The 19,416-nt window shown below is 39.5% G+C and overlaps 1 protein-coding gene across 1 annotated transcript in view; it reads left to right on the forward strand.

Moving 5' to 3' along the window:
- The window catches only part of NEK7 (NIMA related kinase 7), a 128,049-nt gene extending 109,368 nt beyond the window's left edge, over nt 1–18,681 (forward strand). The window contains exons 9-10 of the mRNA XM_073642880.1: nt 14,207–14,320; nt 17,812–18,681. Coding sequence (XP_073498981.1) covers nt 14,207–14,320; nt 17,812–17,922 — 225 coding nt within the window. The 3' untranslated portion in view covers nt 17,923–18,681. The remainder of the gene's footprint in view (nt 1–14,206; nt 14,321–17,811) is intronic.
- The last annotated feature ends 735 nt before the right edge of the window (nt 18,682–19,416 follow it).

Here is a 19,416-nt window from a genome sequence, read left to right on the forward strand (position 1 = left end):
TACATGCAAACAAGATGAGTCCAATTAATAAGGAGATGGTTTGCTTTTAATACACAGACCTTTACATGGCAAAGTAGGTATTACATGCTATTTTTTCCCTTTGTCTTATTGTTAAGCGCAGCAACTGGATTCTTGACAAGGTTGTAAGTTGGTGGCTTTTCAACACAGCATGGGGAGAGAAAGCAAAAGAGAGGGAGAAAGACTGCCACCAGCCTTAAAGACAGACAGTGGGATCCTGTCCTTCCACGACACCCCAGGAATACTAATCAGGCCGTGAGGTCAGGAGAGCAAGTCAATCATTCCCCAAGATCGGCTCAGTGTGCAAGATCAAATTAGCCTGAAAAATTCAGCTGCCGAGAGGAGAAATAAAAAGGGGGAGTGAGGTGGAGAGGAGGGAGGGAGGGGGAGGTAGAGGGAGAGAGCAGCTGTCAGAGAGAAGTCGGGAAGATACACTAATGAAGCAGATGAATAGTGCATAAAGCTTCAAAATAAAAACAGGACAGTTGACATTTTTCATCTGTCAAAGCAGGAGATGCATGAAAATATACTAGTCGCGGTTGGCTCCTCCGGGGGACGTACTGCGTGTTATTTTATTATTTTTTTTTTCCCTTCCCACCTACAACGTGTGACATTAACCTGTTCACTGACAGAAGCGCCCTGCAAGGCACTGCTAGGCAGTGGGATCTCGGGAATAGCAGGGAAGTTATTGGAAGGAGCAGAGCTAAAGCAGAATGAATTCTCTGGGACAAAAATACTCCACTTGAACATATAGATGGCAGATCGGGTTTGCTTCCTGGATCTGTAAATTCCCTAATGATTTACTATTATTATTTGTTATTATTTATTATGTGAATTCCCCTATTGGATGCAAGACAGTCCTTTTAAAAAAAAAAATAAAAAAAACCTCTCCATTTTCATTTTCCTATTAGTAACATTGTATATCTACTAGCGAAGTGCAAGCAGCTATTCTTTGTAACGTTCAGGGTATTTTAATTCTACACCTCTCAGATAAGGCGCTCTGTCCTAATATCTTGACACAACCATTTTTGTATTGGGAAATATCTGTTGAGATATCAAACCTAAGTCTTTAGATTTGTGCTAAATGGTTTAGGACTCCTTACTTCATGTATCTATTAAGGTTGCGTTCACACTAGCATTTTGACATTCTGGCTGTTCTATTTTTAGGGATAAACAAACGTAATTCATATAAAAAATGTTTTTGTGTAACTAGTTGAAACAGAAGTAGAAGGGACCCCATTGATTATTATACAGTCCATTTGGGTACAATATGTGTCAGTTTTTTAGAATGGAAAGAACATTACGGCATGATGCACATGACATGTAACGGAACCCAGCCCGAACCTATAACAGTCAGTGGGGTTCCTCTGTTTCTATTTGCTTCAGTTATGTAACATATCTATTTTTGACACCACATTTGTTTCTTAAAACAGAATGTCAAAACGCTAATGTGAACATAGCCTTACATCAGTTATCATAAATTGTGATCTCGCTTCTTAGTTGGTACACCATGCAATGAATAGTTGAGAAGGTTTATGGGTAGCGCGTGCAGCCTTCTATTCATCACCATCGATAGATGCGCCAAAGTTCAGCTTGAAACTTTGGTGTTCCAAGTATAGAAGAAGTGTACAGAAAAGTAAAGAATTTCTCTCAATAATGCTAACTAGTGCTGGTTACCGGTGAGTCCAGACATAGCAGAAGACACCTGGGTAAATTCTGACAGTCTGTAAAAAAAACATATCAGCGTATCCTCAACTCCTTGCAGACTTTTTCCACTACATGTAGATTTTTAAAAGTTTTCAAAACCTCATTCACACATACTGTCCATTAATGCAGTCTTCTGTCTGACCACATCCTTATTTCACCGGTGTAATGGTGTGGAGCTGACACAAATACTGATGTAATAGATATCGCATATACTTGCTAATTTATTTCATTTGCATTCCCCTGTATGACACCATAGCTTTAGCCTGTTTGGTCACTTATCTAACAACAAAGTGCATCTTAACTGGAGTCTGGTTTAATCTAAACAAGCAAATGTTAAAACTAGAACCAGAAGTAACTTTTAAAAACAATAGTAAAGTTACTCAACTTAAGTTAATTTTCAAACTGTGAAAGTTTGAATAGTGTATTTTTAATTTAAAGGGAATCTGTCAGAAGGTGTTTGCTATTTAATCTGCAAACAGAATAATGTAGGGCAATAGACCCTCCTTCCAGGGATGTCACTGGGCTGTGTTGTAGTTTCAATACAGTCAGTGTTTTATCAGCAGGAGATTATCACTGCCTGACTAGGTCTCACATGCACTGCAGTCAGGCTAATTTGTGTAACCCCGCCCCCACCGCTGATTGTACACAGGTAGCTGCAGGTGTCAGCAAGCTGCCAATCAGTGGTGTGAGCAGGGTTATACACAGTTCATTTTTCTGACCTCTGCTACATCTACCACACATAAAACAGGGATTCTATCAAAACTGCACCAAGCAGTTCAGTAAGTGATACATCACTGGAATGAGGCTTTCTTGCCCTATATTATGCTGCACTCAGATTACGTAGTAAAACCTGCTGACAGATCTGCTGACAGATTCTCTTTAATGATTCAGATCCACACAATTTATAGGATTTCAACTGGTCTAGAGATCTTCTGTAAGATATGGCTTTAGATGTACTGCTGTACTCTGTATCAGCTAATAGTGCAAATTGATGGAACTACCTTTTTGCTGCTTATAGAAATGCTCAAAAATGAAAATCAAGTGAGCAGAGTGCTTCCATGCATGACATTGTTATAATTGATATAGGTATGATGAAAAATGAAGTGCTCACTTGGTGAGCTATGCAACCAAGCATAGTAATGTGCAAGCTGTTCAGATTGCCGCCAGCTCCTATGCTGATTACCTGGATCCGTGGACAAGAGTAATTAATGGGAAAATAGGAAGTCAAGTGGCGCTGGCTGACTAAAACCATGGTAAATGACCAAAACAATAATAAAAAAAAATGTTGACATATGTAGAACGAATGATTTTTCGGTCCCCTACAAGGACCTTCCTCAGATTTAATGATTCATACTATTATAACCAAGGAAGGTCCTGGTACGAGACCAAAAAAGTGTTCATTTTATCTATGTTAACTTTTTTTATTGTAATAGTTTTTGTCATTTACCACAGTTTTAACACAGCTGCAATAAAAGTGGTTTTAATCGGACTGCACCACTGAACTTCTTTTCCTTTTTGCTGCCTACGGTACATAAAGAAACATGACATTTGGTATGCTACCCCCACTATTTCAGTTACTTACTAACCATTCTTTGACCTTGTGCTACTTTTAGTCTAGAATTATTTTTTGTTCTTTTTTTTAAATCTTTGGTACCAATTTATCAAAGCTTTTGCACCAGAATTCTGGCGTAAAAAAATCTTTGAAAAGGTCACAATTTTTTTTCACAAAAATGTTGCCACTTTTGGCTTTTTTATGCCATTTTCACCCTTCTCTAATAAATGTGGATGGAGCCGGGATGGGGCTTGATGACCCCCATTCATTGAATTCATAACTAGTAGTGGCGTTCCTTACGCCACAAATCTTATTCCAGTCCTGGTCACTTTGTGACGTGCCTGATTTATTAAGAAGCATGTACCTCTTAATGTATCGGGTACCTTGCATTCCACCCAACACCTCATCAAGATTGGCGTGAAAAACGCCAGTCTTGATGAATCGGGGTCTTTTTATTCCAGATTTGGGCCCTGACTCATTAAGATTGGCATTGGTTACTATAGTTTTAACAGGGGCGTGTAGGAATTGGATGTGCAAAATTCATTAAGAGACGCACACCACTTATTGAATTCAGTGCTTCTTATCTGTGCCGTTCGCCTTACCAGACATGTTTCTGACTGCTGTAACATTTCTGGCATAAGAAACGCCTCCACTTCCCATGAATTTGACTTGCAGGCACAGCGTCACCCAGACCAGTTTTCCTAGCTCCACACACTTTGACTGTACTTCCCAAAACTGGCACAAAAATGACAAAAGCTACCACATTTTTGCACAAAAATGTTGCTGCTTTTCAAAGTGTTTTACGCTAGCTTTCTGGCGTAAACCGTTTGATTTAGGGCTTGTTATTCTAACCTGTGTCATGCCACTTTTATAATCTAAATCTAAGTGGTATGAAATGCTTGCAGGTGGTGACAACTGTAAGGTGTTACAAGGCACCAGGGAGTAAAGAATGTTTTAATTATAATCTCATGTACAAAAAGCGTGTAAGACACTTTGTCAATCTCATTAAGACTTTAGAAACACTTTGTTAAAAATGGCATTCTGTATTTGGCACTTAGCACTGCTGCTTATATTGTCTCCCTAGTACTGTTCTTTCTCCCTTGAGTCATATAATTGTCTACTATGTGTAAGGACTGCACTGTCTGCTCCTAAAGAAATGCCAAGAACATTTAGTAGTTAAACACTTAATTGAAGTACAAACACATCCCCTATGGAAAACAATATTGTTTTATCCTTGGACTGATGTGAAATGTCATATATTTACAATTACTTTAAACTTTGTCATTTTATATGGACAAGGCACCAACATAAGTTATTTATTTTACTCACTTATATACCGCCATTAGTTCCACATTGTATTACTGACATTATCAGCACTGCCCCCATTGTGGCTCACAATCTAGATTCCCTAGCAGTATGTCTTTGGAGTGTGGGAGTAAACCGGAGAACCCAGATGAAACCCATGGAAACACGGGGAGAACATACAAACTCCTTGTAGATGTTGTCCTTGGTTGGATTTGAACCCAGCACTGCAAGGCTGCAGTGTTAACCACTGAGCCACCGTGCAAATATATATATTTTCATGACTTTGAAAATTGTACATTCACACTGAAGGCATCAAAACTATGAATTAACACATGTGGAATTATATACTTAACAAAAAAGTGTGAAACAACTGAAAATATGTCTTATATTCTAGGTTCTTCAAAGTAGCCACCTTTTGCTTTGATGGCTGCTTTGCACACTCTTGCCATTCTCTTGATGAGCTTCAAGAGGTATTCACCGGAAATGGTTTTCACTTCACAGGTGTGCCCTGTCAGATTTAATAAGTGGGATTTCTTGCCTTATAAATGGGGTTGGGACCATCAGTTGTGTTGTGGAGAAGTCTGGTGGATATACAGCTGATAGTCCTACTGAATAGACTGTTAGCTGCTTTTTTCTTGCCATAATACAAATTCTACGTAAAGAAAAACGAGTGGCCATCATTACTTTAAGAAATGAAGGTCAGTCAGTTCGAAAAATTGGACAAACTTTGAAAGTGTCCCCAAGTGCAAAGAAACTGGCTCACATGAGGACCGCCCCAGGAAAGGAAGACCAAGAGTCACCTCTGCTTCTGAGGCTAAGTTTATCTGAGTCACCAGCCTCAGAAATCGCAGGTTAACAGCAGCTCAGATTAGAGACCAGGTCAATGCCACACAGAGTTCTAGCAGCAGACACATCTCTTTAACAACTGTTAAGAGGAGACTTTGTGCAGCAGCAGGCCTTCATGGTAAAATAGCTGCTAGGAAACCACTGCTAAGGACAGGCAACAAGCAGAAGAGACTTGTTTGGGCTAAAGAACACAAGGAATGGACATTAGACCAGTGGAAATCTGTGCTTTGGTCTGATGAGTCCAAATTTGAGATCTTTGGTTCCAACCACCGTGTCTTTGTGCGACGCAGAAAAGGTGAACGGATGGACCCTACATGCCTGGTTCCCACCGTAAAGCATGGAGGAGGAGGTGTGATGGTGAAGGGGTGCTTTGCTGGTGACACTGTTGGGGATTTATTCAAAATTGAAGGCATACTGAACCAGCATGGCTACCACAGCATCTTGCAGCGGCATGCTATTCTATCCGGTTTGCATTTAGTTGGACCATCATTTATTTTTTCAGCAGGACAATGACCCCAAACACACCTCCAGGCTGTGTAAGGGCTATTGGACCAAGAGGGAGAGTGATGGGGTGCTACGCCAGATGACCTGGCCTCCACAGTCACCAGACCTGAACCCAATCGAGATGGTTTGGGGTGAGCTGGACCGCAGAGTGAAGGCAAAAGGGCCAACAAGTACTAAGCATCTCTGGGAACTCCTTCAAGATTGTTGGAAGACCATTTCTGGTGACTACCTCTTGAAGCTCATCAAGAGAATGCCAAGAGTGTGCAAAGCAGTCATCAAAGCAAAAGGTGGCTACTTTGAAGAACCTAGAATATAAGACATATTTTCAATTGTTTCACACTTTTTTGTTAAGTATATAATTCCACATGTGTTAATTCATAGTTTTGATGCCTTCAGTGTGAATGTACAATTTTAAAAGTCATGAAAATACAGAAAAATCTTTAAATGAGGTGTGTCCAAACTTTTGGTCTGTACTGTATATTCCAGTTATGAGCTTTTCTCTTGTTAGTGTAGGTAAGAGGTCTGGAGCTGATTCCCTTTCCAGGTGTGGCATTTGCATTTGGAAGCTATTGCTGTGTGAACACAAATGTGGAAGTCTCACTGGAAGAGAAACAGACCAGTATTAAGGTGAAAAAAAGAAGAAATCAATTAGATAGCAAAATTGTTAGGAGTGGTCAAATCAACAGTTTGGTACATTACGCAAAAAAAAAAAAAAAGCGTACTGGTAAGCTTGGGAATTCAAAAAGGTCTGGACGTCCATGGAAGACAACAGTGGTGGGTGATCGTAGAATCCTTTCCAGTGAAGAACACGCTCCAAGAAGACGGTGTTTCAGTATCTAAGTCTACAATAAAGAGACTTCATCAGCGCAAATACAGAGGGTTCACCACAAGGTGCAAACCATTAATCAGCCTTAAAAATAGAAAGGCCAAATTAGACTTTGCCTAAAAACATCTAAAGAAGCCAGCCAAGTTCTGGAAAAGTATTCTGTGGACAGATGAAACTAAGATCAACCTATACTAGACTGATGGGAAGATAGTATGGAGAAGTCTCATGATACAAAGCCCACCTCGTCCTCTGTAATACATAGTGCAGGCAATGTGATGGCGCGAGCATGCATGGCTTCTAATGGCACTGGGTCACTAGTGTTTATTGATGATATGACTTAAGAAAGAAGTAGCTGGATGAATAGTGAAGTGTAAACGTCTATATATAAATGAACATTGACCTAAAACATACTGCAAAAGCAACCCAGGAGTTTTTGTTTTTTTTTTAATTCAAAGTGTAGTATTCTGCAATTCTTCATTCACCGGATCTCAGCCCCATCAAGCATGCATTTCACATGCTTCAGACAAAATGTAAGGCAAAAAGGCAACAACCGGAGGCTGCTAAGTAAAGGCTTAGTAAGCATTATAAAGGAGGTAACCCAGCATTTGGTGATGTCCATAGCATCCAGATTTCAAGCAGTCATTGCCTGCAAAGGATTCTATGCAAAGTATTAAAAATAACATGTTAACTTTCCCATAAATAAAATGTTCAATCACTTTTGAGCTCCTGAAATGAGGCTTTGTAGAAAAAATGGTTGCAATTCCTAAGTGTTTCACACAATATTTTTTTTTCAACCCCTTTTATTAAACTTGAATGCATCATTCAGATGAAAAAATTATACCATCAGTGTTTTTCACATATGAATAAATAAATTACAAAGCTTCTCCTATCCTTTGCAGTGTTAAAAATGGACAGCACATTGATGCCATCAGTGTGATATACGTGTTTTCCACGGACCAATAGACTTGTATTGTTACTTTTCATCTGCTACTAGAAAAAAAAATCAAATGTGAACAGCCCCATAGACTATAATGGGTACTTGTATCAATGAAAATCGCGACTAGAACCCGTATGTACGTTCAATATAGACGTCTGAATGAAGGGGATGCTGTCCATTTCCAGTATTCATATAGGTTCTCCGCAGGCTTTATGACCCTGGCCATGCACTAGAGATATCTGCAGACCTTTATTATCATCTGCAGATTATCCTATGTGTACGACCAACCCAGACATCAGATTAGGCGCAGATATTTGTTGAATGAGCTTGATCTGCTGACTGCATACTCATTTATTTGGCCGGTCTTAAGGACCCCATACACATTAAATGAAAATGTTGATCATTTGTCAATGGCTTTAAACATGTTACAATATTGGCTGATGCAGTCTGTATTTTTTCAGTGCTTATCAACATCCGAGAAAAATCAGCACTGTGGAATGCGGAATGCGCGTTTCACCAAACCAACCAAGCAACCAACAGTCATTCATTATGGTCAAAATCGACCATTTCATTTGAGTTTTATGTAATGTGTATGGGCTTTCTTACCCCGAGTGCCAGAGAGATGTGAACGCTTATTACCTGATTCCATCTGTGTACATTACATCTTAGTTCTGAGGTTTTCTATTATTGGACCAGAAGTTTTAGAGCAAATTCTAAGGAAGGAACTTATCTTGTGCTCTCCTTGACTAGCAGTTTAATTATCTCCCTGTTGTTTGGCATTTAACCCTTTCACGCTGGATGCAATTTTCACCTTCCTAAACCACCAAATTTTTCATCTCTGACATGTCACTTAATTTGGTAGTAACTTTGGAATGCTTCCACATATCCCGTTGATGAGACTGTTTTGTTTTTGTGACTCATTGTTATGTTAATGTTAAATTTAGGTCTATATGAATTGAGTTTATAAAAAAGTTTGTTTGTTAAACTTTTTGTACAAAAAATAGCTTTTTTAAGTTTTATGCAATTAAAACTAAAACGATCATGCCAAGCAGTTAAGTTACCTTGTTTTCTTTACGTCATTTTTTGAAACACTTTTTTTGTTAAAAAACTTAAAATTCAGCTACAGTTTGTTTTGTTTTTTCCAACAAATTTTACAAGACTTATTTTTTTTTTTATTGATCACTACACTTTTGAAGTGACTAAAGAGCTTATGTCAGAAAACCATCAAACAAGATCTCATTTTAAAAACTGTACCCCTCAAAGAATTCAAAACTGCATTCAGGGAGTTTAATTCCTGTGAACCACCTGAAGGGTTAACAAAGTGTAATGAAAAATAAATAAATTACATTTTTCCAGTAAAAAAAAATTTCTTAAGCATCGATTTATTTATTTTTTTTATTTTTCATTTTCACAAGGGGTTATAAGAGAAATCACAATTTGTTAAGCAATTTCTCCGAAACTCTGCAATAACTCATATGTGGCTAGAAACTTCTGTTTGGACACGGAGGGGTAAAAGCGATGTTTGTCTTTTACAAAGCCATTTTGGCTGGAATACAATGTAGGCGCCAGGTTGCATTTTCAGAGCCCATAAAGTGCCAAAATTACAGAAACCCCGCACAAATGAGCCAATTTTGGATACTGCACCATTTAATGAGTGAGCAGAATCTTTTAACGCTGGTGTGAACCCAAAAAAATATATTTTTTTCCCCCAAAAAAATATTGATTTAGCCACAAATTTTTCATTTGCACAATTACAAAAAATTTCCAATTTCCACTAAAATATTGTTTTAACCTCAGAGTTTTCATTTTCACAAGGATTATACCCCATATGGTCGGAGACTGTTTTAGGGAAGAAGCACTTCCACTTTAAGACCACAGTTGTGTCTGTAATAATTTCTGGGTGCTATTTGCAGAGCCACAAGGACCTCAGAATTCCCCCCACATTTTGGAAATTACACCCCTCTGGGAATTCATCTACGGGTACAGTGACCATTAGACCACAAGCGTTATCCAGAGATGTGCATGCAGTTGTTCGGGGTTTGGAAAGACTGAGGCTCATGAGGAGGGCAATTGATCTAATGTGAGCAAGTTTCGCTGGATTTTTTTTTTCTTTTTTTGGTGGAGCAATGTGACCATGTCTCTTTTACCAGAGCCTTAAAGCAATTAGCAATATGGAAAGCAGTTATTTTCATTCACATATGACAGACCCAAGTGTGGGCTTGTTTTTTGTTAGAGGACTTGAAGTTTTCATTGGTACCATTTTGGGGTAAATAACTTTTTTGCTTTTTAGGCTGTGTTCACATTTATACTATGCTCTACACTGAGCACATCAGAGTTTCCATCTAAATCTTCGAAAACCATGATTTGAACAGGACCTCTGACAGAGCCATTCACTATGAGGCAGGGGAAGTTACTCGGACTCTGCACTTTTGTGTGTGCCTAAAGTAACACACAGGACACTGTAGGCACAGTCCAAAGTGGCTCCACATGCATCATTCTGGGATTGCTCCATGGGGATTTTGTCCGAATTCTGTTTTTCTGTGTTTTAGACAAAAATCGCATTGTAAGTGCGTCGTTCAGGTCACAGGATAAATATAAACTGTGCTTTATTCAGATTTTTGGGAGGCAGAATGAATAAACGGCAGTATAGGATTTTTTCTTATGCCATTCTCCACGCAGTATAAGTGATAAGACTGCTTTATTCTTCTAGCACGATTAGTGATACCAGTTATATATATACAGTACAGACCAAAAGTTTGGACACACCTTCTCATTTAAAGATTTTTCTGTATTTTCATGACTATGAAAATTGTACATTCACACTGAAGGCATCAAAACTATGAATTAACACATGTGGAATTATATACTTAGCAAAAAAGTGTGAAACAACTGAAAATATGTCTTATATTCTAGGTTCTTCAAAGTAGCCACCTTTTGCTTTGATGACTGCTTTGCACACTCTTGGCATTCTATTGATGAGCTTCAAGAGGTAGTCACCGGAAATGGTCTTCCAACAATCTTGAAGGAGTTCCCAGAGATGCTTAGCACTTGTTGGTCCTTTTGCCTTCACTCTGCGGTCCAGCTCACCCCAAACCATCTCGATTGGGTTCAGGTCTGGTGACTGTGGAGGCCAGGTCATCTGGCGTAGCACCTCATCACTCTCTTTCTTGGTCAAATAGCCCTTACACAGCCTGGAGGTGTGTTTGGGGTCAATGTCCTGTTGAAAAATAAATGATGGTCCAACTAAACGCAAACCGGATGGAATAGCATGCCGCTGCAAGATGCTGTGGTAGCCATGCTGGTTCAGTATGCCTTCAATTTTGAATAAATCCCCGACAGTGTCACCAGCAAAGCACCCCCACACCATCACACCTCCTCCTCCATGCTTCACGGTGGGAACCAGGCATGAAGAGTCCATCCGTTCACCTTTTCTGCGTCACACAAAGACACGGTGGTTGGAACCAAAGATCTCAAATTTGGACTCATCAGACCAAAGCACAGATTTCCACTGGTCTAATGTCCATTTCTTGTGTTCTTTAGCCCAAACAAGTCTCTTCTGCTTGTTGCCTGTCCTTAGCAGTGGTTTCCTAGCAGCTATTTTACCATGAAGGCCTGCTGCACAAAGTCTCCTCTTAACAGTTGTTGTAGAGATGTGTCTGCTGCTAGAACTCTGTGTGGCATTGACCTGGTCTCTAATCTGAGCTGCTGTTAACCTGCAATTTCTGAGGCTGGTGACTCGGATAAACTTATCCTCAGAAGCAGAGGTGACTCTTGGTCTTCCTTTCCTGGGGCGGTCCTCATGTGAGCCAGTTTCTTTGTAGCGCTTGATGGTTTTTGCAACTGCACTTGGGGACACTTTCAAAGTTTTCCCAATTTTTCGGACTGACTGACCTTCATTTCTTAAAGTAATGATGGCCACTCGTTTTTCTTTACTTAGCTGCTTTTTTCTTGCCATAATACAAATTCTAACAGTCTATTCAGTAGGACTATCAGCTGTGTATCCACCTGACTTCTGCACAACACAATTGATGGTCCCAACCCCATTTATAAGGCAAGAAATCTCACTTATTAAATCTGACGGGGCACACCTGTGAAGTGAAAACCATTTCCGGTGACTACCTCTTGAAGCTCATCAAGAGAATGCCAAGAGTGTGCAAAGCAGTCATCAAAGCAAAAGGTGGCTACTTTGAAGAACCTAGAATATAAGACATATTTTCAGTTGTTTCACACTTTTTTGTTAAGTATATAATTCCACATGTGTTAATTCATAGTTTTGATGCCTTCAGTGTGAATGTACAATTTTCAAAGTCATGAAAATACAGAAAAATCTTTAAATGAGAAGGTGTGTCCAAACTTTTGGTCCGTACTGTATATATTTATTTTTATTTTTTTTTTGTTTTGCTACTTTTGCACACTAAATTTAGGTTTTTTTTTTGCAAAAAAAAAAGTTATTTTTGCACCACCTTATTTTGAGATCTGTAAGTTTGTTTAGTTTTTCTCTGACAAAGCTGAGTGGGGCCTTGATTTTTGCAGGATGAGTTGCAGTTTTCAGTGACACCATTTTTCTTTACATACGTTTCTTGATCAAATTTTATTTTTATTTTTCTTGTGGGCGACATGATGGAAATACAGCTTGTTTTTTCTTTATAGTGTTCATCTTATGGGTTAAATAATATGACAGTTTCATAGTTTGGGTGGTTCTGGATGCGGTGATGCCAAATGTGTACTTTTTTTCTTGTGTGTGTGTTTTTCTTTTTATAGCAAATACCTTTTTAATGGCAAAACATATTCACATTTTTTTCAGTGTCTACTTTGTGTATGGTGTGGGTTTTTTTGTTACATGGGGTGGATTTCTCACTTTTCATGGGTGCTCTACATGAAAGCAAACTTCTCTAAGACCACGGCCCCACGATCAGTATTCGGTCAGTATTTTCTCTCAGGAGTGGGAGCCAAAACCAGGTGAGGAACAATCAGAGAAAAGGTATAAGGCTGTGTGCCCCCGATGCGTTTTTGGCGCGTATTTGCAGCGCGTAAACGCACCAGAAACGCATTGCATACTTTATCCCATGACATTCTGCAAGTTCTGTGCACATGGTCAGGATTTTTTCTGCGCAGATTTTACTTGCAGAAAAAATATGGACATGACCAATTCTTGTGCTTTGCTACATGTGTGTTTGCCTATACAATGCATTGGAAAAACACATTGGCAAATACGCGTCAAAAACGCATGTAAAAAACGTATGCGTTTTTCTGCCAAGGAGATGCTGAAATGCTCAGGAAAATTTCTGCTTCATTTCTGCATCGTGGGCACTAAGCCTAATAGAAACAAGTCACCAATTCTGCATTCATCCCCCACTCCTGAGAAAAAATAATGACTGTATACTGACCAAATACCGATAGTGGGGCCATGGACTAATAGGTCTACTCTCAGACCAACTTCAGGAACACTAAACCTAAAAAATGCACAAAAAAATCCTAGCGTTTACATTAAAAGTCCTCCTTTTTTATTTTTTCCTTTCTTCTGTGTTTCAAGAACTCATCCAACCCCCACCGACTACAACACCACCACCACTCTCCTTCAATGTCCTGTCTGACTGTAAGGGCACATTCAGATGTCCTTACAAATCGGGCAGAGATTGGACCACAATTCACAGACTGGTCATAGTTCTCCCGCCTTGAGCGTGACAGCCACATACTTTTCTGTGAGACTGTCACGCTCTGGTCGAGAGACCTACTGCCAGTCCTTGCTTTGCTGCCCGATCTCGGAATGAATTGTATGGACGTCTGAATATACTTGAAGACAACTGGCTGTGACAGAAGCCTCCGTATAGTGTCCTGTCTGAAGTAGGGCAAGAATTTAGCTGCGCCTCCTTGGATGAGGAATGTGGCTTTAGCCATCCACCAGCCAAGGATGGAATTGATCAGCCGCAGATGAATACTGAGTATTTGGGTTTTTGATGTTGCAGGTTTTCTGCAGCTATTAGATAAATTAGGTTACTTTTGTTTTTAAATTCTTTTTTATCATGTTTTTTGCACAGTGGGCATGAGATTTCTATAAATCCCATCTGCCTTGCTGGAACTGTAAGATGCTGCATTTTCAGCAAAACAAAAAAACTCATTGTGGGAACTTAACCGTGGTCTGCAGCATTTTAGGCACAGTCCTGAGAGTCAGTCTCCTAGAAATCCTACAGAGAACACAGTGAGGGCTGCTGTAGTCCCTGTATTTTTTGTTACATTTAAACCTCTTTTTCTAGTTTGTGTTCCTCCAATGCTAGACCCATATTACGACATATAAACTCGTGATTTTTTTTTTTTTCCAGAAAATTAAAAAAACATTATTATCAGTAATTAAAACTAAAAAGGCCAAGTTTATCATGTGGTAGTGATGCAACACTAACTGGAATAAAAAAAAGTCACAACTATTGTAATTTTCATGAGTGGTTTATATTTTGTCTCTGTCTTATACTGAATAAGAAATGGATGTGTGAACTCTTATTTTGATTTATTATAGATGGCGGCATTGCAAAGTCCTTTTTATGGAGACAAAATGAACCTGTACTCCTTGTGTAAGAAGATAGAACAGTGTGACTATCCTCCTCTGCCATCTGACCACTATTCTGAGGAGGTATGTCAGTGGAATTCTGCCATCTTTATTTCTGCATTTAACCTTCTTTTTGAAGATTCATTTTATGTTCTGCTGTGTCTTTGGAATTATGAACCCTTGAGGGCCTACTATATGTATGATGGCTTGTCTGCTGTGCAGTCCAGGTGTAGGCAATTAATTACATGAGGGGCCATGACTCTTGTGGATGGTCGAACCAATAGGCTAAAATTAATTCTGCTTAATATTAACATATTAATTATAATTATTTAATGTTAATATTGAATGACTTAATATTGAGCAGAATTAAGTATGCACACAACCTCCTATATACCGTATGAGCCCCAAGATAGCCTCCCATGTATGACGTGTGCCATAGGGCCTCCCATGCATGGCGTGTGCCACACACATGAAAAAAAAAGCAACAACACATACTTGCCTTGGTCCCGTTCCCCCAGCACTCTGCCTCTGCGCTCTCTGATGCACTGACTCTCCGTAATGCACAGCTGATGCGATAAAATTACATCATTAGGACTGGAACTGCCAGAGGGCCAGATGTGGCCTGCAGGCCGCACTTTTCCCAGGTCTGGTCTAGTCTAGAATAGCATTATGTAGCAGGATGGTCCTGCCTCTGTTACTCAATAATACAGGTAGCTTAGATAGATGTCCACTTGGCCAACCATAATCTGAGAAGTGGTTGGGAAAGCAGGAGCTCAATCATTTGACATGGTTTTAGCAACCTAGTTTTTTTGAGATTACTGTATTTGTTTTCTCACTACCCAATTTTAGCCAAGCAAACACTTGCCCATATGTACAAGAAAACGTATTGCTGTCAATGAATGTATTGTACATCAAATGCTCTCACTGGTAGATCTCACAAGACTCCAATTTGTGTAGGGTTATAACGCAATGATGATAGGCAGTAGGCAGAGAAGAAAACCATTCCTGAAGTCTCTAATCCTAGCACAGGTTACAAGAGGGCTTACACAGACCCCTCTGAATTGTCTGTGATCATGCCGGTAGTCACCGTTGTGACAAATATAGCACCATTACTGCACCGTTACAGTTATAGCACCATTACTGCTCCTCCTAAGCGCAGGTCATCATTGCAAGTGACAAAATAATTTGGTGTGATCAAAGGATCCACATGAACCTGAAAACTTGTGGGTCAGGAGTCTGTGAGGTCTATGGGAGCTTATCACTAGGAGAAAAACATTGTTGGGAAAGAAAATGGATACTGTTGTTCCACATTGAAAAGAGGACGATGTGGATAGATGAGAAAAAGTATTGCATGCTGAACGTAATATCTCTCCTCTGTTATAGTGCATGTCATGCGGCTGCTTTAGTGCCTGGATTTTTTTGTTGTGCCGGAATTTGTTATGGTTTCTTAGGCTATGAGCACACGGCATCTTGTAGACAGCAGTGTATCTGCTGAGTTTTCCCAGACCTGAAGCGGATTTGCCAGCAGTTTTGCCGCTGTCCCTGCGGTGGCTTCGCCTCCGGCGGCTTTTACTTTATACCGTCAAGTATAAAAAATGGGTGGTATCCTGAGGGAAGCCACCTGAAGAATGAACACCTCTCTTCTCTTAACCACTTCAGTGTTTCTGAACCGTGATGTTAAGATGTGACATGAGATGGAATGTGTGTCCGGTAATGTCGTTTTTACATTGCTGTGCATTATGTTCACTTTATGGGGCATTTAGTGGTGCTTTTTCAGGCCGATACTGGACCGAATTTCCCTTAAATAAGATGCCATGTGCACGTAGCCTTATGTTCTGTCTCCTGGTGGTTTTACAAAATGATGACAATATGCTCTAGGGGTGGTATTTTAAAGGCATTTTCTAACCAGACTGCAATTATTAGTCTAAACTAATCTAACTACATGACCTGCGTTCCAGTTTTGATGCAAATGTTTTGGTTTTTTGTTTTATTTTTTTTTGGGGGGGGGGGAGTTGCATATTTTAAAGATAACCCTGTGCACACAGCTTGTGATGTGGTCCTCTTGGTTACACTCGGCACATGCTGGCATAAGTGAGCGCTTCTGTTGCCCCAAAATATAATATGTAGATCTTGTGACTTTATAATGTGCAATTTATAATGTTTGTGTCCAACATGATGGAGGGGCCTTAGCATTCCCTCAGCCACTTGCACCCAGGTGCTACTTCTACAACCCCCATTGTTGTTCCCTTTTTTAATTTCTTTTTTGGGGGGGGGTCTTTTGTCTACAGCCGTAATATGAACAGGGGGATACCTATAAAGTACTTTTTGGTGTATTTTATATTGTGTACCTTAAGTAGGGCACATGCGTGTATATGTATTTTTCATTACTTTTTTACGGCTGCAAAAATGATTTGCGTAATCTAAAAGAGTAAATTAGTTATTTCTTGATGTATCATCTAAGCAATATTTATAGCTGCTTTTATAATGTCAAGGAATCCTTTCTTATAACACTTGCAGCACAACCCGGCTGCTACATCCATTCTCTGGTGCTTGTGTCTTTTATATATAACTTTTACAGAATTTATTTGCTTTTCTGTTTACATGAACTTTTACGGTGATAAATTGCTACAAACATGAACAATCTATTTTGTACAAAGCTGTATCCCACATTCTACACAGAGATATTCCATGCGGCTATATGACTTCTAATGGCAATGCAGGGCAGCCTCTGGATATAATGGCTATGCACATATGTAATTTCTGCTCCAGTCTCTGCATTTGCAGTGATGTTTAATACCGGTATGAATGTCAGGGGCAGCCTTTTGTTCTGACACTCATTGTCTCCTCCTTCCGTTTTCCCTCTTCTCTCACTCTCTCTGCTTTCTTTCTTTCCCTCTCTCTACCCCCTCCCTCGCTCTTCCAGTCTGCACATGAATATTTCACATATCTGCATCCTCATCGCCTATTCTCCTTGACTAATTTTCAGACTGTCCGCATTTGCATTTCACATGGTTGCTTATTAGGAAGGTACAGGGATGCTCCAGGATGGCAGTTGCCATGGCAACCTGCGGGGGGATTATAATGAGGGTACCACTCAGCGGAGCGGCTGTGCCGGTCCTGCCTGCAGGGCTGTGATTTTGCTGCTAAGTGTGAATCCAGAGTCACAGCCCAGGGGCACATATCAAAAACTATGCCCCATAGAGGATCTCCCAGTTAAAGAGCGACAGTTTTATTTATATATATATATACTGTATATTTTTATTGAATAACATTTTTAGTTTCTACTTTAAAGCCTCCACACACAAAAAAAAAAAATCTACCTGTGGTTTAACCCTTCATTGTGAGGACCCAATATGAGCCTAGATTTCTTAATAACAGGCGAGGGAAGACCATTATTTTGAGGCATTTTGCAGAATATCTGATCTCATGTCTAGGTATCATGAAGCCCACCCAGAGAATAGCAGAGGGGGTCTTCTATCGACTTTGGTCAATAACGCTGTCTATCGACGACACATTTCAAAAAGATTTATTTAGTGAAGAATAACATATCTTTTTGTTTTGTTTTCTCTTCAAAGCTGCGAATGTTGGTGAATACCTGCATAAATCCAGACCCAGAGAAGAGACCAGATGTAACCTATGTGTATGAGGTTGCAAAGAGAATGCATGCCGTGACCGCCTCCAGCTAGATTACTTATCCTCAAGGATTCTCCCACCCTACGTCCATCACTTTCAAGAATTTCCCTTGTGTACTCCGTAGAAGTGGGCAGATTTTTGTGGTCTTGTTGTATATTACAGAGACCATTACGTCATTTTTTTATTATTTTTTTTTGGATGGTACACTTAATTTTTCTGGTTAATCTGGATAAAATCCATCACTTCTAGACAAGCTTGCAATTCAAGACCTAGCCCTCATTCTGCAGCCAAAATTTGACGTCAGTCTGGTGGTTGCAGAATTGAGTAGTAATTAATCATACCCACATGTAATCCACACGTCAAGAAATTTGGTGAGAAGAGCGTATTAATGAAAGGTTTTGTCATATTTATCTCCTAACTTAAATCGACAAATCAAAACAAGGAACAAAAAATGAGTTGGAGAAGGTAAATCACTGATTTGGTGGACATCCCCTCAGACAATGGAAGGTTCTTCCTAAAGACACTGTATTAGAGTTTAGTGTTCCCCACAACTTAGTCAGACACATCACATAAATGTCCACCTTATTTTGCTGGTAAACAGAATTTGAAGGACTTTCCCTTTAGCCCTTTCTTATCTTGCTGCTCAGTTGCCTTTACTTTTTGGTAATCAAAATGATACCTTGTGCCTTTATAATGACTTTGCAAAACTTGAGAGAAATGTAATGTTATAGTTTTATGCTGTTTTTTTCCCTTTTCAGTATATTTTTCTATTTGTAAAATTAAATGACTATATTTTGGTGTATTTTACCACATACGTAAATATTTCTTTAAAATTCAGAATATCCATCTATTCTTGTAGACCAACAGGTATATACGTCACTTCTCTTGTGTGTGAGTGACCCTGTTGTCTTGGCTTGCATATATATATACAAATGCTTCTCACATTTTTGATGATATTCTAATTTCGTAATTTATTTTGGTTCTTCAATACAAAAAGTGAAACTCGTATATTATATAGAGTCATTACAGAGTGATCTATTTCAAGTGTTTATTTCTGTTAATGTTGATAATTATGGCTTACAGCCAATGAAAACACAAAAGTCATTATCTCAGTAAATTAGAATACTTTATAACAACAGCTTGAAAAATGTTTTTAAAATTCAAAATGTTGGCCTACTGAAATGTATATTCAGTAAATGCTCTCAATACTTGGTCCGGCTCCTTTTGCATGAATTACTGCATCAATGCGGCGTGGCATGGAGGCAATCAGCCTGTGGCACTGCTGAGGTGTTATGGAAGCCCAGGTTGCTTTGATAGCAGCCTTCAGCTCGTCTCCATTGTTGGGTCTGGTGTCTCTCATCTTCCTCTTGACAATACCCCATAGATTCTCTATGGGGTTAAGGTCAGGCGAGTTTGCTGGCCAATCAAGCACAGTGATACTTTTGTTTTTAAACCAGGTATTGGTACTTTTGGCAGTGTGGACAGGTGCCAAGTCCTGCTGGAGAATGAAATTTCCATCTCCAAAAAGCTTGTCGGCGGGGGGGAAG

Source organism: Phyllobates terribilis, unplaced genomic scaffold (assembly GCF_046119375.1).
Source record: "Phyllobates terribilis strain yellow unplaced genomic scaffold, ASM4611937v1 Scaffold_8__6_contigs__length_399053987, whole genome shotgun sequence".
NCBI classification, from domain to species: domain Eukaryota; kingdom Metazoa; phylum Chordata; class Amphibia; order Anura; family Dendrobatidae; genus Phyllobates; species Phyllobates terribilis.